Source organism: Sphaeramia orbicularis, chromosome 1, assembly GCF_902148855.1.
Source record: "Sphaeramia orbicularis chromosome 1, fSphaOr1.1, whole genome shotgun sequence".
Lineage (NCBI taxonomy): Eukaryota > Metazoa > Chordata > Actinopteri > Kurtiformes > Apogonidae > Sphaeramia > Sphaeramia orbicularis.
Window position 1 is genome coordinate 35,862,003 of NC_043957.1, and position 24,132 is coordinate 35,886,134.

Consider the following 24,132-nt stretch of genomic DNA (forward strand, 5'->3'; position numbering starts at 1 on the left):
ATAATGTGTTTTTAAGCTCATCTTCATATTTGAGTATGGGTGCTTCTGTGAAACTGGGTTCATTTTGTTACCTGCCAGCTTTTTTAGACTCAATAATAAAAGAGAAATTTAGACGTATTTCCCCTGAGGATGTACCTAATGATGACCTCAGATAAATGCAAAAAAAAATTATACTCTTGCTCTGAGCCATCCCAAAATTAATGAATTTTTTTAAATAAAATATTTGGGCTAAAAATAGGACCAAAATTGGGACAGTGCATTGGATCTGGACAACATGGTTTGAAATGGTCTTATTTACCGCTGTTAAATTTGGTGATCGTAGTGGTTTTTCTAATCCAGACATGCAGATTTTTCATGAATCTCAGTCTCATTCCAGGTTTCGTGTGTAACCCATTGTGTCCGCTGGCGTTACATACAGAACCTGCCCATTTAAACACAAATAAATCGTGAATGATTTTGCAATTGCTGTCATTTTTGTTAAACAGTCTGCTTTGCAAAATTAGTTCAAGTCCCAAAATGTACCTGTGAGAGAATAAAAAGATATTTAAAACTAGAAAAGCACTCGGAGAGCGCAGATCTCCGCCAAGGCAGATCAGTCCTGTCCCCCGTCCCCCCCCGATCACCACCAAAATTTAATAATTTTTTTCTTGCACCAGTATTAACATTTCCTGAAATTTTCATCCAAATCCGTCCATAACTTTTTGAGTAATCTTGCAAACGGACAGACAGACAGAAAGACAGATGCCAGCAAAAACATAACCTCCTTGGCGGAGGTAAAAATAGTAGCACATAATTTTTGTGTCCTTTTGACCGTTTCACGTGTGGATTTTTATACAAAAATATTGCAAAACAATTTAAAAATGTGTTTCATCTGAAAAATTATTTCTTGTTTATGTCAGAAAGAATTTATTTTTAAAGTAGATCCAAAGTGTATTATATGTCTTATGTTTAAGTGTTTTGTTTATTTATCTTCTTCTGTTTGACATTCATGTTCGAATTAAATACATCAGTCAATCAATCAGTCAATCAATCAGTCAATCAATCAAAAAATAGATCCAAAGTGCTTCCAAACTTGCTTCATAACATTAGTCTACATCAGGTTGGAATTTTTAACTCCCATGTCCTGTTTTTAGGGACCAGTTTCATAAAGGCACCCATATGTAACAGAAATTAAATACTATTTTTAATAATTATCATCTGTTTATTTATGTTCATAGTTAATTCTGTCGATGTGAATTCAGAGAAGAGAAACTACGTCAAAACTGCTTTACTGCTCTTGGGACTGCTGTGTTTTCTCCTCCTGGTTGCTGTCATTGTCTTAATGAGCATCAGTAAGTTTTTGATCTTCATTCAACCAGTGGAAATACTGAGCCCAAATACAAAATATGATACATGGTGTAAATATGTAATCCTTGGTTTCCTGTGATTCAATTTTATTCAAGGCATAGCCAGTTGGCGCTCAGAAAGAAATCTGAGAATGGAGCTTCAGGAAAGCAATGGGAATTTGGAAAGGTCTAATCAGAACCTGACCAAAAGGAGCAGACTGTTAGAAGATGAGAAAACCAACCTGACCATTGAGAGAGACCAGTTAGAGGCAATCAACACCAATCTGACTAAAGAAAGAGATGAGTTGCATAAGCAGCTTCTGGGTGAGTAAATAATGATCTAGAACTTTTTTGTGAACTTGTTTCCCTCAGCTGTAATATACTATGTTTTATACAAAGGTATTCATGTTTGTGTTGGTTATTTTTGTAGAGGCATCTTCTTGTCCTGATTTTTGGACGAGGTTTGGTGGTCATTGTTATTTTATTTCCAACTCAAAAAAAACCTGGCATGTCAGCAAACAGGACTGTGAAAACCGTGGTGCAACACTTGCAGTTGTATCTAATGAAGAGGAACAGGTGAGTTCATGTCTGATAATGGATTGAAAAATGAAAACTTGCCCTTTTTGTTCATATTTTTGTCACATGCAAATGTCAATATATTCCTCACAAACTCCAAAAATCCTACTGCTGTAACTGTCATGAATTAGTGGTTATGTTTGTTATTGTTTATCTCTAATGCTAATTTCCAATACACGACAAAGGGAAATATAGAATTCAAAAGGAAGAGTCCTCCTCACTGACTTCTACAAAGTCAAAACAAAAACAAAACAATAAACACATTAAAAGATTTCAGTGACGTCTGAAAAATGACAAAATATGGAGATAAAAATGAACATATGAAACCAATTATTATTATTATTATTATTATTATTATTATTATTATTGTACTTAGAACTGAATTTTTTTTAAAAAGTTTTACTTTTGTGACTTTTTCCAAATGAATTTTTCTGTAGATTTAACCTTTCTTAAGTGATTTATTACCATTTATTATAATATCCTCTGTATTTTTCCTTTTATCAGTGAAAATCATGTATTTTCTGACATTCAATTTACTGACCATGTAGGTGATCATAAAAGCTCAGCATAAATTCAAAAGTTATTAAACCAGAAACACAGAAAACTGAAGAAAAAGTTACATTTTCAGCAAAGATATCAATAACTGAATGTAAAAAAATATGCATCTCCATCCACTGTCACTTGTCAAACTCCATGCGTTTTACTGGTGAATCAATGCTGTAGAAGATGACAGTGTTTCCACGTTCAGGATGGAGCCTCTGAACGTCCAAATGACTCATATCTGATGACCATGAAAAGATGACAAACTGTAATTTCACACTGATTATTTACATGTATTGATAGGATTAATGGATCAACAGATATTAAACATTTTAGATCAGTAGATGGTTTTGGTCATCAGTGGCTGTTTGGGTCTTTATGGGTTAAACACTTCACAGTACGGAACAATCCTGTTTTGTTGACAGTATAATAATCATTGTTAATCAGTGTTTTAAATTAGATGAAATTTGATCATAAACCTCATTAGTTTGACGTATGTTAAAGTAAACTTGGAATCCTTTTTTGTCTGAAGGTCAGATCTCCATATATCACATACACAGAGTACAGAAAGGAAGTGAGGAGTGATCTCTCTTCCACAGGACAGGCCTTTAACTCACAGCTGACTTCAGTACAATGGAATAAAAATCCACATTTATAAACCATGATGGCTCAGCAGCTACTATAAGGAGGAAAGCTGAATGAAAATAAATTACCCATTACTGACTAACAATTTCTTTGTATGACATGCAGAGATTCATCAGCTCATTGAAGCAGCGTTTGTGGATTGGTCTGAATGATCTTGAGAACGAAGGTGTCTGGAAATGGGTAAATGGAGAAAATGTTGGCAGAACGTAAGACTCTCATTTTTGTATAAATCCTGCTTGTGGTACATAGAAAATGCAGAGAATATCAGAACACTGTGATGTTTAGAGTTAATTAAACCAAACCTTAATGCAGGGTTACAGTCTGTAATGACTTAACAAAACAGAGATATACAGACATACTGATGTGAAGAAGATTAGATCTGATGTGATTTATAGCAATGATTGTGTCTTTATAATATGTAATAGAATGTTCTTAAAAAAACAAACAAACAAACAAACAAACAAACAAACATAATTCTATGTTTAGATTGATATTTTTATTCTCTGAAAGTACAGATGGAGTTTGTCTTTATCTCCTCTGCAGGTACTGGAAACGTGGACAGCCGAATAATTGTTGTAGAGGAGAAGACTGTGCTGAGCTTTCGGGTCAAGAGAAGGACCCTCTGATAAACTGGAATGATCGATCTTGCAAACAGAAAGAATTCTTCATCTGTGAAAAGGCACTTCAGTAAAAATGTGTTAGACTCTTGTGACAGATTTCACATTTGTCTTCTTCTAATGCATGTAAAATCAGAGGCAATCCCCTCCAAAAAAACCCAAACAAACAAACAAACAAACAGAAATGTTACCTCACCTAAAAACAAAATAAAAAATATTTTTAACAACATTCAATGACATTTCTATTTTGCTTTACTTTATACATGTATAGCATAAGGTGCTGATCAATATACCCCAAAATTTATATGAATTAGTGAAATTCTGTTTGTGTTAAAACCTGTTGCACTGAACTACATAAGTAGTGGCTCAGTAAAATGCACAACAGCAGGTTTATGCTTCATTAGTTTATGGATGGAAAGATAAACCCTAATACCTTGATATCAACGTGTATCTGTTTGACTTGTTATTGTTTTCGAAGTTTTACACTGTTGTCGAGGGGAATTGCTACTGCAACATGAGAACAGTTCAAAGTTTGTTTGTTTGTTTTTATACTTAATTCACTAGATACACAGGACATACAGACAACTGAGATACTGTTAGATAGAGAAACTCTCACCTTGCTACTTAAATACTTTGCATTTAAAAAAAGGTAAAAAAAAAAAAAATTTTAAAAAAGTAGATAAAAATATATAGATAAGAAAGATAAAAAGTAAGAATAAATAAGTGGTATATAAGATATTCTATAACAGAATGTAAAATATATAAATCAAATGTATTTATAATAACAGCAATAGTGCAATATACCATGCAAATGTCATTTTATTCCTCACAAAATCCAAAAATCCTACTGCTGCAAATTTCATGAATCGGTGCTTATGTTTGTTGTTGTTTATCTCTGATGCTAATTTCTAGTACATGACGAAGGGAAATATATGATTCAAAGGAAAGACTCCTGCTCACTGGCTTCTACAAAGCTTCTTCCTACAGAAATAATTCAATAGTCACATCAAAAAATTCACTGATGTATGAAAAGTATAAAATACTGGAGCTTAAAGCTATACCGTATGATGTGGCATTTTTACACTTTTCTTTTGTCATCTTAAAATGCTCCTAATAAGCGCATGTCAAACTAAAATGTAAAAGAAATCCACCAGGTATTGAAACTCAAAAATGTTTAGTTCTCATATGTTTCTGATAAAAGTCTGACCAATCATTTCATTTGGTCCGAATGAAATAATTGGCTGAACCTGGCTGAGCCTCCTGTCAATCATCCATAACGGCCGTCCAGCATCCAATCCATTATCGCCGTCCCCGCATCCGATATGTGTACCTCTGAATCTGACGCTTCACTCGCGCTGCTTCTCCTGTCACTGACCACAGTCTGTCTAGGATGTGTATGGATAAAACTCAAATGCACATGTGGAGGGGAAAAAACGGATTTATTAACAGAAACAACAACCAAGGGGAGCAAACAGGAGTCCGATGAATGAAGGATGGAGATAAAAGTCTGAAAGTCTGGTGTACTGGACTGAACAGACAAGTCTGCACAAAGGTCAGCTTTAATGACTGTGGGACTCACACAGGCAGGGCCGTTTCAAGATATCTGGGGGCCCTAGGCAAGAAAGTAAAGTGAGGCCCCTAATACGCGAAGATGTGGTGGTCGAATCACCGAAGAAGAAAAATAATAATAATTATTATTATTAGGCCTATTCATTATATAATAATATGCAATTAGTACTGATTGTGATAGATTTAATAATGCTAAGATTTTTTTCCTAGACTGTGATGTAACTAATTCCATGTAGCCCAATAAATACCTTCAGCTTGTGAGGAGGTGGCATTGTCACTATCAATTGGCTCTGACAGAAATTTAAGCAAAGCACCTAAAAAAAGCAACAAAAAAAAGGGATTTGGTGAGTAGGCTTACTTTTGTCCTTATTCTAGATGTATATGATTAAAATGCGGAGGATTTGATAGTAACTTTGCCGGAGAAGAACTTCACTTCCCATAATGCACCAAAATGTAACGTCAGACCTCATCGACAAAACTACCTGAGCACATGGTGCAAAGTGTTGTGATGTGTTAAAGGGCAAGTGTGGGAAATATAGATAATTACAGAGTTTAAAATGTAGTATTGTGATTACACGGTTCACAGACATGGTTCACAGACACCGCCATTCATTTTTTTTAATGTTGTATTTGAATATTCTGAATATTTGACGATTTTGAAAAGTGTTGTAATTTCCTAATTATTCTAATTGTTCCTGAACGCCTCATGTAGTGTTTACGTGTGCTGCCTTGAACGTGAACAGATCTCAGTTCTGCAGTGAGGGCACAGAGCTGATGTGAGGGACTCGAACAAATGTTGGCTTGAAAATACCAACTTTTGCTGCAGTCCTACTCTAGTCCTCTTCTGTGTCTAAACCAGCTGCAACACAAGGAACATACGTATTGATGAGACGGACAAACGCAATGGAAAAGGGACATTTTCTCCTAATGGGATGGACAGATCACCAACGGAAATTGCTACCTAACCGAAAATGTCCATTGAACTTGATGGATTATTTGGCCAAACTGGATGGGATTCTACGGAAGCGTATTGCATTCACACAAAAAAATAATTTCGGCTCTGTTTTTCTGAATTAATGAGATAATTATCTCATAATTACGAGAAAAAATTGTCATGTCTGCTCCCAGACTGTGTCTGTGTTTTCTGTTTTGTCTGTCATTTCCTGTTTTATTTTGTTAAGTTTCCCTCTTGTGTCATTTCTGGTGTCTTTACTTCCCCTCCTTGATTGTTTCACCTGCTCCTGATTACCTGACTCCTCCCTGATTATCTCCACCTGTGTCCAATTGTCTTCCCGCCCTCTTGTGTATTTAAACCCTGTGTTTTCCCCTGTTCCTTTGCCAGTTTGTGTTCTACCTTTGTGTGCTCACTTAGCAGCGTTTTTGGATACCTGTCAGTCTGTCTGCCCGTTTTGACCCGTTTTGCCTTCCGACCACCGATTCTGCCTGTTCCTCGTCTTCCTGCTCGTCTGGTTCTGACCTGGTTCAAACATCGACTTCTGATTCTGCCTATTCCCTGATCACCTCAGCCTCCAACGTGTTACCTTGTGTTTCGACCCTCGCCTGGACCTTGACCGTGAGTAGCCTTTCCCTCATGCCCCGTTGCCTCCTGAATTGCCCTCCTGTGTATGACCTGGCTTGTTTTTTGACTATCCTCTGTTTTGCCCTAGTTGACGGGAATCCTCCGGCTCGGCCGTGCTGACCATTCATATTCCCCGCTCACAGCCCGGACGAAGAGTCCTGTATCACACACCTTCACAGACGTATTAACTTTTTTGTGCTGTGTTTTTACTACTGTGATTGTGTTTAATAAACACTCTCAATTGGTCATCTGTGTTCTGGTCTTGCATTTGGGTTCAGCCTTTGTACTAGTCCCATCACAGTACAAACTGGCCAATATAATGAACCCAGCAGACCTAGACCAGGTCCGGGAGGCAGTCAGGTCCCAGGGGCAACGTCTGGGGGGACATGAACAGATTTTGCATTCCCTGGTGGACAAGATGACTCAGCTGTCCTCACAGTTTTCCCAGTTTTCCCGTAATCAGGCTTCTGCTCCAGTCCCGCCAGTCGAGAACATTAACTCTGTCTCACCCGTTAAAACCTTGGAGGAACCTAACATCCCACCTCCATCTAAGTACACAGGTAACCCTGATACTTGCCGTAATTTTTGTACACAACTCCAGCTCATTTTTGATTCCCAGCCCCGCCGTTTTGCTAATGAGATAGCTAAGGTTGCATATATTGCTAGCCTGTTGGAAGGCCCTCCTTTAAGCCTTTTCAACGCAGCCTATGAACAAGGGTCTCCCATCACTCAGTCAGCCTCGGGTTTGATGGCTGAGCTAAAAAGGATTTATGACCATCCTAGCCGCGGACCACAGGCCAGTCAAAAACTCATGAGGCTGAGGCAGGGAGATCGCCCCATTAGGCAGTATATCAGTGAGTTTCGTTCTCTGGCAGCAGAAGCTGAATGGAACGAGAAGTCTCTGATCTCTGCATTCCAGAGTGGTCTCAACCGCACCGTTGGTTGTGAGATGGCGCTCCGGCAGGAACTCCATTCACTGGATGATGTCATCGAGGCAGCTATTCAGGTTACTGACCAGTCGGCGTTTTGGCAGCCAGAACCATCATGGAACCGCCAGCCCTCCGTGAGTAAGCCCCACTCAGAACCCCCTCACCCAGTACCTGAGTCCAGCGGGGGTTCGAAAGTGGAACCGATGCAAGTGGGTCGGACTCGTCTGTCGGCAGAGGAACGTCAATGCCGTCTGGTGGCTGGTCTGTGCCTATACTGTGGTCAGGAGGGGCACCGAGTCAGCAACTGCCCAGTGAAACCTAGAACGATGGCAGGTGAGGACTCTCTTTTGAGCAGAACGTTCTGTGTGTCCAGCGCCTCTCGTGTTCAGCCCTTGGTCTGTGTATGCTCTAGTTCTGTGTCTCTGCAGCTTCCAGTCCTGATAGACTCCGGGTCTGACGCTAATCTTATGGATGAAGAATTAGTTAAGCAGCTCCACCTCAGCCTGCTCCCGGTTCTGAAGCCCCTGGAGGCGAGGGCTTTAGACAATCACATTATCTGTAGAGTGACTCAACGGACTCAACCAGTTACTGTCCGGTTCAAAGATGGTCACTCTGAGGAAATCAGTTTTCATGTTTATCGTTCTGACTCTCACCCTCTTATATTAGGTCACCCCTGGCTATCTTTCCATAACCCCTGTATTAACTGGCAAACGGGGGAGGTCCAAGCTTGGGGAGAAGGGTGTTGTTCCTGTCGTGAGGGGGTCCGGAATCCTGATCCTCCGTCCAAGCCAGTCCAGGTCACTGTGGCACCTGTCATTTCTCCGGAGGAGCAGGAGACGGTGTTCCCTGCTCTTAGTAAGGTACCCGAGTGTTATCACGACCTTAAGGAGGTATTTAATAAGTCACACGCTACTGCGCTGCCCCCTCACAGACCGTATGACTGTGCTATTGATTTGCGTCCTGGTACCTGTCCCCCTAAGGGGAGGCTGTATTCTCTGTCTGGCCCGGAGACGGCCGCTATGAAAAAGTATATTGATGAGTCCCTGGCGGCCGGCCTGATTCGTCCATCCTCATCTCCAGCCGGGGCAGGGTTTTTTTTCGTCGACAAGAAGGATAAGACGCTACGCCCCTGTATTGACTACCGTGGCCTTAATGACATTACCATCCGTAATAGATATCCATTACCCCTCATGTCTTCAGCATTCGAACTATTACACGGGGCCAAAGTATTCACCAAGTTAGACCTCCGTAATGCATATCACTTGGTGAGAATCAGAGAAGGGGATGAGTGGAAGACTGCCTTTAACACCCCAAGCGGACACTATGAGTATTTAGTGATGCCGTTTGGTCTCACTAATGCCCCTGCTGTTTTCCAGGCTTTAGTCAATGACGTGTTACGTGACATGCTCAATGTTTTTGTATTTGTGTATCTGGATGATATTCTTATTTTTTCTCCGGATGAGGGGTCACACGTCCAGCATGTCCGCCAGGTGCTCCAAAGACTTCTCCAGAACCAACTGTTTGTTAAAGCTGAGAAGTGTGAGTTTCACCGCCCGTCTGTTTCCTTTCTGGGTTTCATCATTGCGGAGGGGAGTGTCCAGATGGACCCAGACAAGGTCAGTGCTGTCGGGGATTGGCCCACGCCCACCAGTCGTAAGGATGTCCAGAGATTCCTTGGATTCGCTAACTTCTACAGGAAGTTCATTAGGGGGTTCAGCAGTGTGGCTGCCCCTTTGCATGCTCTAACCTCTCCCAAGTCCGTTTTCAGATGGAACCCCGAAGCAGATGCAGCGTTTGTGAAGTTGAAAAGGGCGTTCACTTCGGCCCCCATTCTGTCGGTTCCGGATCCGGCTCGTCAGTTCATCGTGGAGGTGGACGCCTCTGATCTGGGGGTCGGGGCAGTCATTTCGCAACGCTCTCCAAAGGACAACAGGCTTCACCCGTGCGCTTTTCTCTCCAGGAGACTGTCCAAAGTGGAGAGTAACTATGACATCGGCAACAGGGAGTTGCTAGCCATCAAGGTGGCCCTGGAAGAATGGCGCCACTGGCTGGAGGGGACTGAAATTCCATTCATGATCTGGACGGATCAAAAAAACCTGGAGTATCTGCGGTCTGCAAAGAGACTCAACTCCCGTCAGGCCAGGTGGGCTCTGTTCTTTACACGATTCAATTTTTCTCTGTCATATCGGCCTGGTTCCAAAAATGTAAAACCTGACGCTCTGTCCAGACTCTTTTTGCCTGTCAATTCTGATTCGGAACCAGGACCTATCCTCCCTGAGACCTGTGTGGTGGGGGCGGTGCAGTGGGAGATTGAGAAGTCTGTTATTAATGCTTTACAAGACTGTGATGGGACTAGTACAAAGGCTGAACCCAAATGCAAGACCAGAACACAGATGACCAATTGAGAGTGTTTATTAAACACAATCACAGTAGGAAAAACACAGCACAAAAAAGTTAACACGTCTGTGAAGGTGTGTGATACAGGACTCTTCGTCCGGGCTGTGAGCGGGGAATATGGATGGTCAGCACGGCCGAGCCGGAGGATTCCCGTCAACACCCCGACAAGGGCAAAACAGAGGATAGTCAAAAAACAAGCCAGGTCATACACAGGAGGGCAATTCAGGAGGCAACGGGACATGAGGGAAAGGCTACTCACGGTCAGGGTCCAGGCGAGGGTCGAAACACAAGGTAACACGTTGGAGGCTGAGGTAATCAGGGAATAGGCAGAATCAGAAGTCGATGTACGAACCAGGTCAGAACCAGATGAGCAGGCAGACGAGGAACAGGCAGAATCGGTGGTCGGAGGGCAAAACGGGTCAAAACGGGCAGACAGACTGACAGGTATCCAAAAACGCTGCTAAGTGAGCACACAAAGGTAGAACACAAACTGGCAAAGGAACAGGGGAAAACACAGGGTTTAAATACACAAGAGGGCGGGAAGACAATTGGACACAGGTGGAGATAATCAGGGAGGAGTCAGGTAATCAGGAGCAGGTGAAACAATCAAGGAAGGGAAGTAAAGACACCAGACATGACACAAGAGGGAAACTTAACAAAATAAAACAGGAAATGACAGACAAAACAGAAAAGACAGACACAGTCTGGGAGCAGTCATGACAAAAATAAGTTTAAAAAAAAACGGCGCTGTTTTTCTGAATTAATGAGATACTGCTTTCTGAAAAAAATTAAATTCGGCTCTGTTTTTCTGAATTTACGAGATACTGTTTACTGAAAAAAAATTTTTTTTTTGCTCTGTTTTTCTGAGTTTATGAGATACTGTTTTCTGAAAAAAAAAATTTGCTCTGTTTTTCTGAGTTTACAAGATACTGTTTTCTGAAAAAAAAAAAAAAATTTGCTCTTTTTCTGAGTTTAAGAGATACTGTTTTCTGAAAAAAAAAAAAAAAAAAAAAAATCGGCTCTGTTTATCTGTGGCAGTGGGACAGTGGTCCCTCGCCCGAGAGGTTTTCAGCAGCACAGATAGAAGGAGCTCCTGCCTGGATCAGTCCCACTGACACAGATAAACAGAACTGAATTTTTTTTTTTTTTTTTCCAGAAAACAGTATCTCGTAAACTCAGGAAAAAAAGAGCAAAACATTTTTTTTTCAGAAAACAGTATCTCGTAAACTCAGAAAAACAGGGCAAAAAATGTTTTTTTCAGAAAACAGTATCTCGTTAATTCAGAAAAACAGCACCGATTTTTTTTTAAACTTATTTTTTCTCGTAATTATGAGATAATTACCTCATTAATTCAGAAAAACAGGGCCAAAATTATTTTTTTGTGTGAATGCAATACCCTTCCGTAGGATTCATAGGACCAGACGATTTTGTTTGGAATAAAGTTGTGTGGGCGATCGCAGCAGGAGGCAGACAACCGTCCAGAGTAAGTGAAAACACTTCAGTAGGCTTAGCTTTTGGCTTTTCAGGACTAAATACTTTTAATGCTGTGGTACTTCGGTCCTCCACATCCAAATTATTTCGCTCAAAAGAAGTTTTGGAACGCTGTACAATAGTAGAAAAGGGCGATGGAGAAGTTGTGTTTCTTCTCTCCTTAAATTCTTCCAAAAGAACACAGTTGTGTTGTGTGTATATGATTAGTTCTTGAACTGAATCCTCTCCCTCTCATGCTAACATCTATCTGTGTGTTTGGTCACTGATGTGAGGGCTTGTGTTCGCACACTTTCAAACATATCACACAGTTGTAGCCTATTTGGAGAAAACAATGGTTTGCTTAATACTTACCGCTGTGTCGTTCGCATTTTTCCTCTTCTTTCTTTTTTTGTCTTTTTGCAAACCCTGAAGGGTAGGAGCGCTTCATCACTGATATTATTTTAAAATGGCCGCCATCGTGCTCAGTATGGACAGACCGTTTGTTCCTCCACTGACAGCAAGTGGGGGATGTGATGGGGGGTGCGCGATGGCAGATGTCCCTTCTGCATGACCCTCACCGTGTTTGTCATTGCATAGGGGGAATTCCTCTAGTTTGGGGGGCCCCAGTCACAAAACAGTACAGGAGAGGGTTAGCGCTGCCTCACTGTGGTGGTTTGTTTACAATGGATGGTTTTTAATTAGTTGTACAGATAAATGACCATGCGGCCATCGGGGGCCCTCTTCAGCGAGGGGGCCCTAGGCAGCTGCCTACCTTGCCTACATCATCCCGGCGGCTCTGCATACAGGTACATGTACATGGTGTTACACAGTGTAGGATTATGTAGGATGATAAATGTATGGACTATGAAACCTCAAATGTCCACGGAAAAATTTGCGGAGGCCATGCGTTCACAGTGCACGCGCCCGTCGCCTGGGCACTTCATCTCCGTGGTGCAGTGAAGACACTGACCCAGCGCTGCACAGACCACACCCTTAAATTCAGGGTCTACTGATGGAACAGGGGCCGAGGGCCCGCGGCAGGTGGATGATGCATCTGATTACTGAAGGAGGGGTCCGCGGACACACCGAAGCGGACCAGACCTCTGCCTCTGCTTCCTCCGTGAGAGGAGGAGAGAGGAGGGGAGCATTAGAGCTCAGGCAGAGGGAAGTGGACGGGGCTTTGGAAGGAGGCAGGTTGTTCATGTTCAAACTTTTACTAAGTGCTGTGAGAAATGCCACATCGGTAGGTATAGCTTTAAAACACAAATATGTAGTTTTTAATCAGCATAGAGTAGTGATTGTATGTAGTATTTCCCAGTCCTGAACAGTCCTGCTCCCCTTACAAGAACAGTCAGCAGTCGACATATGACTGTAAATTTACAAACAAAAACAAAACAATAAACACATTAAAAGATATCAGTGATGTGTAAAAAATTACACAAAATGTGGACACAAAACTGAACATATGAAACAATTAAAAACTGATTGTTTTAACTCGAAATTCAAATACTTCACAGTACTGAGCAATCCTGTTTTGTTGACAGTATAATAATAATCATTGTTAATCAGTGTTTTAATTTAATTGAAATATGATCATGAACCTCATTAGTTGGATATATGTGAAAGTAAACATGGAAATCCTTAGATCTCCATATGTCATACACAGAGTATATAATGGAAGTGATTGAATCTCTTCATACACTTTCACACACAGTTTACTTACACAGAATGGGATAAAAATCTAAATCGAGGCTTTTAGGGGGAATGTTAAATGAAGAGGTAAATAAATGACTGATCACAATCGGACTTTCCTCATTGATAAGTTTCAAAATAATTAAACAATCTAAATGCTATTCCAGGGTATGAAATTATAACTTGTTACCTACATCTTGCAGAAAACCCCATTTAATTTAGTTCAGTGGTCACGGAGAAATGTGGATCTTTGTGAATTAGAAAATATCACTTGCAACCAGGATGTGAATTTAATCAGGTAATTTATTCTCGGAAGAAGGAGGAAAGAGTTTGACAAATCCAAACTCAAAGGACTGTCTCCTCAGGTCTCAGTCTGACAGTTGTGGAAAAACAATGCAAGGTCTGTCTGGAACATAGTTATGTCTGTCATCCTGAGACCTGTGTTACTTTGGATTATGGCATATCTCTACCAAGGCTGCAATGGTTATTTTCTCTAAATGACAAGAGTTTAACACATGGCCGAGGCCTTGGTACTTTTCTAAGATCACACATGAATGAACTCTTGAACACTGTCAAACTAAATTCATTAGAATGGCATTTGAGTTTTCTTCCAACTTAAAGGGGTCATATTTTGCTAAAACTACTTTTATTAGTTTTTGGTTCATTTATTTGTGTATTTGGACCCTAATAGTTCATAAAGTTTGAGTTTGAACCCTCCAGGTGCTGCAAAGCTATCTTTATATTCATTTTGGCAAAAATCGAGTGGATTTCTACAACCTGTTTTAATTCCTGCTTAATTTGTTATGTCCACTTTGTCCAGTGGTGTGAGGAGTCCTACCTTCACATGAACATATCTAAAACAAAAGATATGATCATTGATTTTAGGAAAAAACAAGACAGGCACGGAGTCACTTTAATTAAAGGTTAGACTATAGAGCAAGTGCAATCATACAAATACCTTGGGACGATAATTGATGAAAAACTGAGTTTTAATGGAAACTGTAGATCTGTGTGTAAAAAGGGCCATCAGCGCCTCCACTGCCTTAGAAAACTGGCACACTTCCACATTGACCAAACCATTTTAACTTTGTTTTATCGTTCTTTTATTGAGTTTTATCTTTTTGCCTGGTGGCGTAGTTCGGTCAGACCTCAGTTGCAGAGAGAAACTCACTGAATCAAATAGTGAGATGGTCCAGTCGCCTGATCGGTGAGTCCCAGTCTTGTCCCGCCTCCCTGTACACTAAACAGGTACAGACAATGGCTTCATCAGTTCTTAATAATGACTCCCATCCTTTACCAGGTGAATTTCAACTCCTTTCCTCTGGACGGAGGTTCTTAGTCCCAAGGTGCAGGACACAGCGTTATAAAAATAGCTTTGTTCCTGTCGCCATCACTGAGCTCAATAAGAAATAGTGACATTGCACTTTACTAACTTATTTAGTTATTTATTCCATTTCTTTGCTCTATTTATTATTATTGTGACTTCAAATTTTTTTTAATTTTTTAATTTTATGTTCTTATCCTGGTTTTTATCCCAGACTGTTTTTATTTTATCTTTTCTGGTTTTTATTGTGTTTTATTGCATCTTGTTTTTATTTATTTTATTCTTTTACTTATCCATGCTGCTATACCGATGAATGGTGGAACACTGAGCACTTTTTGTCCTGTCTTTTTGTCCTGTCTGTAAGTGTGATCAAGTGCCTGTCTTGCATGTTCAATGTATGTTTGTTGAAATGCCAAGGCAATCACCTAGACTGCAAAACAAATCTACCTACGGGTATAAATAAAGTAACCTTGAACCTTGACCTTGATGTCTATAACTAGTTATGTCACAACATTTGCACATATAAGGTCAAGACTTCAGACGAACATTTCTCAGAGTACACCATTAACTGTGTATCAGCAGCAGTGGTTGTAGTCCATACTGAAAATATGTCCAAACTTCGAGGTGATTACCTAAAATGTTCAGTTGTTGGTTGTATTAATGAGCACAGGGGGCTGAATGGGGTGGAAGATGGACCTGTGGAGTTGAATTAATGAAGAATTCAGACCCAAGCAAAGCATTTACAGTTTATGCAGTCCACAGGGAAATGTTTTAAAATGCATAATTCCATTTAAAAAAGCAAAATATGATCCCTTTAACACACTTACAGACAGAGCAATGTCCTTATAGTAGCTGTCACCCATCTCTGTATCATATAATAATGACAATAATAATAATGGATAAGATTTATATAGTGGTTTTCTATTAACACATACTCAAAGTACACACAGTGGATCCATTATTTATTCGCTCACACATTCACACTCTGGTGGTGGTAAACTACATATGTAACCCCAGCGGCCCTGGGGCAGGCTGACAGAAGCATGACTGCCAATTCATGCCTACGACGCCTTCGACCACCACCGAACATTCACACATTCATTCAGAGTAGCAGCACTGGAGGCAAGGAGGATGAGATGTCTTGGCTAAAGACACAACAGCACATGACTAGGACAGAGCAGGATTTGAACCACCAACCTTTTAGTTACTGGACAACCCACTCTACCTTCCGAGCCACAGCTTCCCCCAATATAATAATAATAATAATAATAATAATAATAATAATAATAATAATAATAATAATATCCATGCTACTTCATGACATGAGCCTCCTGACTTTAACCTAAAAACATTTTTTGACAACTTTTATGTATCATAATTGAAATAAATAAAGAGAAAATGTTGCAAATCTCAGCAAATCACACCAACACTAATTGATACAGAAGAGTTGTTAATTTACAGTGGAATTTTAACTTTACAAATTAGACATGTGGCACATTCACATAGGGCTTCAGTAATACTCCCGGGTACTGTCACTTTTTACAGTGTGGTATAAAGGTGAGTTCAGATGGGCCCTCCAATCCATGGTTGAGGCTGATTTAAGTGCTTGTTTGTACTTGTACGGTGTCTTCCACAGTACTATTCACAACAAGGGGTATTTTATTACACTATTCCTGAACTTTAATTTTACTGACAGCACATTTGCATAATTAGTATGTTTTTATGAGAATACTCTTGGGTTGTTTTAGTACTTTGACTTAATTACACACTTTAGATTAAAAAAAACAAAAAGTGTTGGTAGAATCATACATTTTGTAATTTCTTCATCCTGTGCAACTGTGTTCATAAGTGACATAATAAGTCACAGTAAATGTTTATGTAGGAATACTGAAACCTGATATGACGATAAGCCAGTTTATTGTTCTAATTCATGGCATTTCTTCCCTTCTGTAAACAATAGAGTCCAGATAACATCCAGTACTTCCCTTCTAAATTACAGGCAGAGGTACTGTACAGTTTTATGCAAATGCTAAAATAAGCTGAAGAGAAAACAGAGAGGTCCTCACATCATCAGATATTTATTAAGTCGAAGGAAAATGGAAGTTGATATACCGTGATGTCAAATCAGACCTCACCAAGAAAGTAAGGTTTCAACAAAACCAAGGAAGCAACAAAGTAGAGGGTGACAAAAATGTAAAGGATTATGTGGATAGTGTGAAGATTTATAACAACTACTGGGCAGAGGGGAACTCACCTCCGAAAGTAGAGGACAACGCCACTGAGGACCAATAGTCCATGGGCCAGGCCAGGTAGTGATACCACCAAAGGGGGCAAAACCTTTGTGGTGCCATTTTGTTAGTAGGACATATATATGTGTATTAAACCATGATATTCTTTCCAAATGAGTAGCTTAGTCATGATTACATGGTTCCTCTTTTTTTTTCAAAAAATGTATCATTACACTTAATGGCGTATGGTGGTATTTCTGAATTATTCCACCTTTTCCTGTGAAACTACCAGTGGAATTGGTGCAAGATAAGGTTGTGACATTACATTATGCTTCTACTTTTCAGATTTTATAGGAAGATGTTACAATTGATTGTTTCCTTCAGAAAATAGTATACATTTTCATTCCATTCGAGCACCGCATCCGAGGCAAGTAAATATCAATGTTTATTTAAGACTTAGTCAAGACATAGTTAACCCATAAAGACCCAAACATCCACTGGTAACCAAAGCCATCTACTGATCCGAATTGTTTAATACCTGTTGATCCACTAAGCCTATCAATACATGTAAATAATTGGTGTAAAATGCAGTTTGTCATCTTTTCATTGACATCAGATATGACTCATTTGGGCATTCAGAGGCTCCACAGTTACCGTGGAAACACTATCATCTTCTACAACATTATTTCACCAGTAAATATTTGGATTTTGTTAAATGACAGTGGATGGAGACACATGATTTAAGTTCAGTTAATTATATATTTTGCTGGAAAAGTCGTGTTTTCTTCCTTTTTCTCTGTTTCTGATATTATGAAAATCAACTTTAATCTGGGCTTTTACGAACATCTACATGATCAGTGAATTAAATATAGGAAAATACCAGATTTTCATTGAAAAACGCAAAATACAGAGGATAATATTATAATAAATGGTGATAAATCACTTCAGAAAGATTAAATAGAGACTAATGAAGTTGGGAACTGCCACGAAAGTAGCACTGGGTCTTTATGGGTTAAGATTAAAATAAGTGAAGTGATGATAAATTCTCTTTTCATACAGAGCAAATGAAAGTAAATGAAAGTTCTGGAGTGATCACAACAAAGACAGCAGTTTAATAATGACACAACTACGGAGCAGAAAACAAATGTACCATTTCATTTCATACAGAAGAGCACATGTTATAGTGCCAATCCCGATGCAAACAGACAAGAAAAGAACACAAAATATTTTGGTGTCTTTGCAGGTCTGAATACCAGGGCCTAACTGAAAATGGACTCAGGGATGAGTGGCACAGCACCCAAGCAGGTACACCTTAAATACCTGATCCACTCTGGAGAAGAAGATGACGACTCAAAACTGATATCACCAAAGCACATCAACTCCTGGGTAAGGGTTAGTTAGGGTTAATAAACATTGATATTTACTTGCTTCGGATGCGGTGCTCAAATGGAATGAAAACACGTATACTATTTTCTGAAAGAAACAATCAATTGTAACATCTTCCTATAAAATCTGAAAAGTAGAAGCATAATGTAATGTCACAACCTTCTCTTGGACCAATTCCACTAGCATTGTCACAGGAAAAGGTGGAATAATTCAAAAATACCACCATACGCCATTAAGTGTAATGATATATTTTTGGAAAAAACGAGATACCATATAATCATGACTAAGCTACTCATATGGAAAGGCTATCATGGTTTAATACACATATATACTGCCACTACCTGGCCTGGCCCATGGACTATTACAGTAGGTTTATTCAATGGCTGATAGCTATGACTAAGCTACTACTCTGGAATGGTTATCATAGCAAAATATTATAATAATAATAACTTTATTTGTATAGCACCTTTAAAAACAAAGTTTACAAAGTGCTTTGACAGAGGGCACAACAGCAGGATACACGAAGCAAGTAAAAACACTAAAACAGAAGCAACACAATTAGAGAGATGTATGAACAAGTTCATTATCAAACAGGATCAAATTAAAAAAAGTAAAATTAAAATTAAGGGTAAAAAGGGGACAGACATCACATAAAAGCAAGTCTATAAAAATGTGTTTTAAGAAGTGATTTAAAAGATGTTACTGATTCCGCATTATCTATAGATATAGGCCATTTCAAAATGCATGACTAGAACTTGCCCCCTTGGGTGGTAATATCCCACATATCTGGTCTTGGCCCATGGACTACAACAGCAGAGTATGTATATACACCTGTGTAATGGCTTATACAACTAAATAATGTGTTTTTAAGGTCATCTTCGTATTTACAGGACAGATGACGACAATAAGTAATTTAAAATACATGATGAAGTCAACCAACTGTGTAAAAAGTGATGAGGTCCCTTTTTTTTATTTTATTTTTATTTAACCTTTATTTAACCAGGAAGAAAATCCCATTGAGATTAAGAACCTCTTTTCCAAGGGAGTCCTGGCCAAGAGGCAGCACAACACATAGTTACAACATACAGTTACATCATACAGTTACATCATACAATAATTTACAGGACCAGTCAACCTATGTAAAACACGTGCAAGTCATTGAGTTATTCTCTAGCACTGTGAGTTTGAATTTAAAAGCATTCAGAAAGATCAGTTCAGTCAGTTTTCAGTCTCTTAGCAGCATATTCCCTGAGCAAGGAGCAGAGTACACAAATGCCCTTTTGCCCAGCTCTGTACGGGCCAATGGCACAAACAGGAACAAATGCTCATTTTATCACAGACAATAAAATTCACTCAATAGTTCTACTTAATGTCATTTCTTTTCTTCCCTTTTTGGTTAAATCTCACACTTCCCTCCCTCTAAAAAACAGGTAGATGTACTGCATAGTTATACAGAAGTCATGAACAGGACCTTCCATTTTAACTGGATTCATACATAGAGAGAAAAGTTGACATACTGTGATGTCTGAGGGTATCTATGCCAACCAAGACCTCCCCAAGAAAGTTAGGTTTCAAAGAAATGAAGAAGGCAATGAAGAAGAGAGTGACAAAAATATAAAGGATTATGTGGATAGTGTGAAGATTTATGAAAACTTCCAGGCAGAGGGGAACTCACCTCCTACAGTAGAGGACAACACCACTGAGGACCAACAGCAGAGTATGTATATACACCTGTGTAACGGCTTATACAGTTAAATAATGTGTTTTTAAGCTCATCTTCATATTTGAGTATGGGTGCTTCTGTGAAACTGGGTTCATTTTGGTACCTGCCAGCTTTTTTAGACTCAATAATAAAAGAGAAATTTGGATATATTTCCCCCCGGGATGTACCTAATGATGATCTCAGATAAATGCAAAAAAATTATACTCTTGTTCTGAGCCATCCCAAAATTAATGATTTTTTTTTTTTTTTATAAAACATTTGGGCTAAAAATAGGACCAAAATTGGGACAGTGCATTGGATCTGGAAAACATGGTTTGAAATGGTCTTATTTACTGCTATAAATAAAGGCACTGTGTTAAATTTGGTGATCCTAGTGGTTTTTTGAATCCAGACATGCAGATTTTTCATGAATCGGCAGTCTCATTCCAGGTTTTGTGTGTAACCCATCGTGTCCACTGGCGTTACATACAGAACCTGCCCATTTAACCACAAATAAATCGTGAATGATTTTGCAACAGCTGTCATTTTTGTTAAACACTCTGCCTGGCATAATTAGTTCAATTCCCATAATGTACCTATGAGAGACTAAAAAAAAAAAAAATAGTAGCGCATCATTTTTGTGTCCTTTTGACCATTTCCCGTGTGGATTTTTGTACAAAAATATTGCAAAATAATTTAAAAATGTGTTTTATCTGAAAAATTATTTCTCTTTTATCTCAGAAAGTATTTATTTTTAAAATAGATCCAAAGTGTTTCCAAACTTGCTTCATAACATTAGTCTTCATCTGGTTTGAATTTTTAGCCCCCATGTCCTGTTTTTAGGGACCAGGGGCTCGTTTCTGGGTTAAATAGTGAACACAGCCGTTTGCGCACCCTTCAGAGCAAATAGTGAGCGAACGATGGGTCGGCGAATGCAGAGGCTTAACGGACGCAAAATCTGTTTCTGCGCTCGTTGCGTTCTCTAAGCCATCGTTCGCTCACTATTTGCATTCAAGGGTGCACTAAACAGGTGCATTCACTATTTAACCCAGAACAGCGCCTCCGCTCCTGCTGTTTCCAGTCATGTGACAGCATTATGGTTAGAATGAAGAAGTATTAGAGGATATCTGTGTAGTCTCATGACGGTGGAGTGAGTGAACAGACTCAAAAACAGAATTATAAATTATATTATCTTCCTCTCCGTGTCAAACCAAATTCCTGAACAACCATGCTGATTGGTTGGTTAGCAGGTCAGTGCACGGACATCCTCTGCAAATGACATTTACGAAGACAGATGATCTTAAGGAATGAGCCTAATGGCCTTTAGACAATGAAACTTAGGCTCATTTTCGTTCTGTTCTTCATCAAGAGCCATTTCCCTTGTCGTGGTAATTGAGAGCACCCCGGAACTTGTGCTCACACTTTGCTGACTTTGTCCTCTCAACATCTGTTTTTATCATGTTGCTTATCCAGAGGTGAAGATGAACCCAGAAGAAGAAATAGACTGAATGACAAAATCACTATATGTGCCATGTTAATAATGTATTACATTATGTGTTAATGTTGATTAACTCAGCATGTTAACTCTTTTATGCACGTAAGACTTAAGCCATTTGCCTGACCTGTGGTTTCACATATGTGTGTCCTGATCATGTTCACGGTGAATTATGTGAAAGTAAGAGTATCACTGCTTATAGCATTTCTGAATAATCATGCTATTATTTTACTGATGCTTAAGTGAGGTTACAGGTGATGTATAATGTTTGAGTGATCTTATTTAAGGATCTTATTTAAGGATGCAAAGTTTTCTTACAAGTCTACAACGTCCTCTCCCCCTCTGTCTTCCCAAGAGGGAAGAGAAACGTGATACTTTGAGATATGTAAATGACATACAAAGGACTTTGGTTTCCCTCCGAAAACAGACAAAGAAGGCAACGCCCCAAGGCATCGATGACTCATCAATATGCACGAGGAAGGCGTGCCAAGTTGGTTTTTGGACAGAACTATAAAAGTAAATGAAACCAACTTTTCAGCAGAGTCTTCTCCAGAGTCTTCTCCACCTCTTCTGGGCTCTCACCTACACAAAGAGCTGTTCCACCTTCTAAGCTCCCCAAGAGCTGTTCCATCTTCGCTGTTCTCCACTTCTCCTGGCGAGCTTTCCAGAACCAGCCGCCAGAGCCAGCTGTGAACCTCCTCCAGCCAGCAGAACTTCAGACCTCCAGACCTTCAGGCCTCCAGCGCAAACACGTCGCTTCACAGCCTGTTCCTGCTTCGAACTACGTCAGAAGACTTCATCCATCTGCCGTCAAGGCCTCTCCAGCCTGCATCCTTCAGAAGGCCTCTAACTTGTAAGAAAACTTGCTCCTGATTTATCTGAGTTGGTGTTATTCCAATTTAAGTAGGTTTACCTCAACGTAACCTCACTAACATTATAATATCTTGAATATAGCTATCTGCCAACTTAATCTACATATTCTCCTGTCCATAATCTCCTGCTCCTTTGGTTGTGTTTGTCTCTTGTCTTTATGTTATTTGTGTGTCTTAGTTTAGTTAATAAATTATTTATATGTGTATAAATCCATTGCCTCAGTTGTGCTTTGTGTACTGTTTATTCACACTCGGGTTCATCTGTGCAGTCCACGAACTATCACCTTTGCAAGATTTCTAAATTATTGTTTTGGGTTGATTTAAGTTTAAGCTTAGTTGTAAATCTATAATAAATTTTTTTTTTTTTTTTTTTTTTTAAGATGGCGCCGGTGAAGCGGCAGCCTGTTACGAGCAGCTCTGTATTGTGTCTTGTTAGTGTGCTTTTTAGGTGTGTTTTAGATGTGCTTTTGCTTTTTTTTTTTTTTTGCTTAGCTTAGTGTGTATTATAAGTTTCACAGTTCAAGGCACGGAATGGATATTGTCCCTCTCGGTGTGTCTTATACAGAGAAGACTTCTCCATTTCACGGACTCACTCATGCGGAGCAGAACAGCCGGCCGGCTTTTGTTTACTCTAGGCGGGAGTTACTGAATCTTGTCCCTTTCTCCAAACTTGTTGGGACAAGACACGCTATTCCGGCAGAACTGTTGAGGGTAAGACGCCGGGGAGTACGGGCTGGGGCAAAAAGGAACAGGAGGCAGAGGGTGAGAGCATGGAGGGAGGCTTTTAAACCTGCGCTCCCCTCTGTTGTCATGGGAAATGTCCGCTCCTTGGGCAATAAGATGGAGGAGCTGGAGACTCTGGTCAGGAGCCAGAGGGTCTACCGGGACAGCAGCCTTATGTGTCTTACGGAAACGTGGCTCAGTGACTGCATTCCTGACAACAACACCAGCATTAGTGGATTCCTTACAATCTGAGCGGACCGGGACACCAAAGCAAGCGGCAAGAAAAGAGGAGGGGGAGTCGCCCTGCTAATTAACAACAGATGGTGTAACCCGGGACACGTCACCATCAAGGAGCGGATATGTAACAGAGACATTGAACTCCTCGCAGTGAGTATGAGACCCTATTATCTGCCGAGAGAGTTCACAGTGGTCATCGCCATTGTTGTTTACATTCCGCCGTCGGCACATGCTGAAACTGCGTGTGACGTCATACACGCAGTTATCGCGGGACTCCAAGCCGAATACCCGGATGCCTTCATTCTGCTGTCTGGAGACTTCAATCATGTCTCCCTTTCCAGCACACTCCCCACCTTCAAGCAGTTTGTGGCCTGTCCTACCAGAGGAGATAAAACTCTGGATCTGTTGTATGCTAATGTGAAGGGTGCATACAGATCCACTGTGCTGCCTCCTCTGGGTGGCTCAGACCACAACCTGGTCCAACTCTCCTCCACCTACACCCCCATTGTTAAAAGAATCCCTGTCACCACCAAAACTGTTAAGTGCTGGTCCCAGAAAGCAGAAGAATCTCTGCAGAGCTGCTTGGAACTCACAGACTGGGATGTTTTCTGCGAGTCACATGGTGAAGACATTGATGGACTCACAGATTGCATCTCTGACTACATCAAGTTCTGTGTTGAGACCAATGTTCCCAGCAAAGAGATCCGGTGCTTCCCAAACAATAAACCCTGGATTACCAGAGACATGAAGCACCTTCTAAATCAGAAGAAAAAGGCTTTCAGGGAGGGTGACAGGGATAAAGCAAAGGCCCTACAAAAACAACTCA

General features: G+C 40.0%; 1 protein-coding gene across 1 annotated transcript in view; it reads left to right on the forward strand.

Annotated features, from left to right (window-relative positions):
- Window positions 1-9,665, forward strand: part of LOC115417766 (uncharacterized) — a 56,814-nt gene extending 47,149 nt beyond the window's left edge. The window contains exons 26-33 of the mRNA XM_030131817.1: window positions 1,218-1,331; window positions 1,443-1,649; window positions 1,756-1,901; window positions 3,192-3,292; window positions 3,630-3,757; window positions 7,727-7,857; window positions 8,539-8,640; window positions 9,549-9,665. Of these exons, the coding sequence (XP_029987677.1) occupies window positions 1,218-1,331; window positions 1,443-1,649; window positions 1,756-1,901; window positions 3,192-3,292; window positions 3,630-3,757; window positions 7,727-7,857; window positions 8,539-8,640; window positions 9,549-9,665 (1,046 nt within the window). The remainder of the gene's footprint in view (window positions 1-1,217; window positions 1,332-1,442; window positions 1,650-1,755; window positions 1,902-3,191; window positions 3,293-3,629; window positions 3,758-7,726; window positions 7,858-8,538; window positions 8,641-9,548) is intronic.
- The last annotated feature ends 14,467 nt before the right edge of the window (window positions 9,666-24,132 follow it).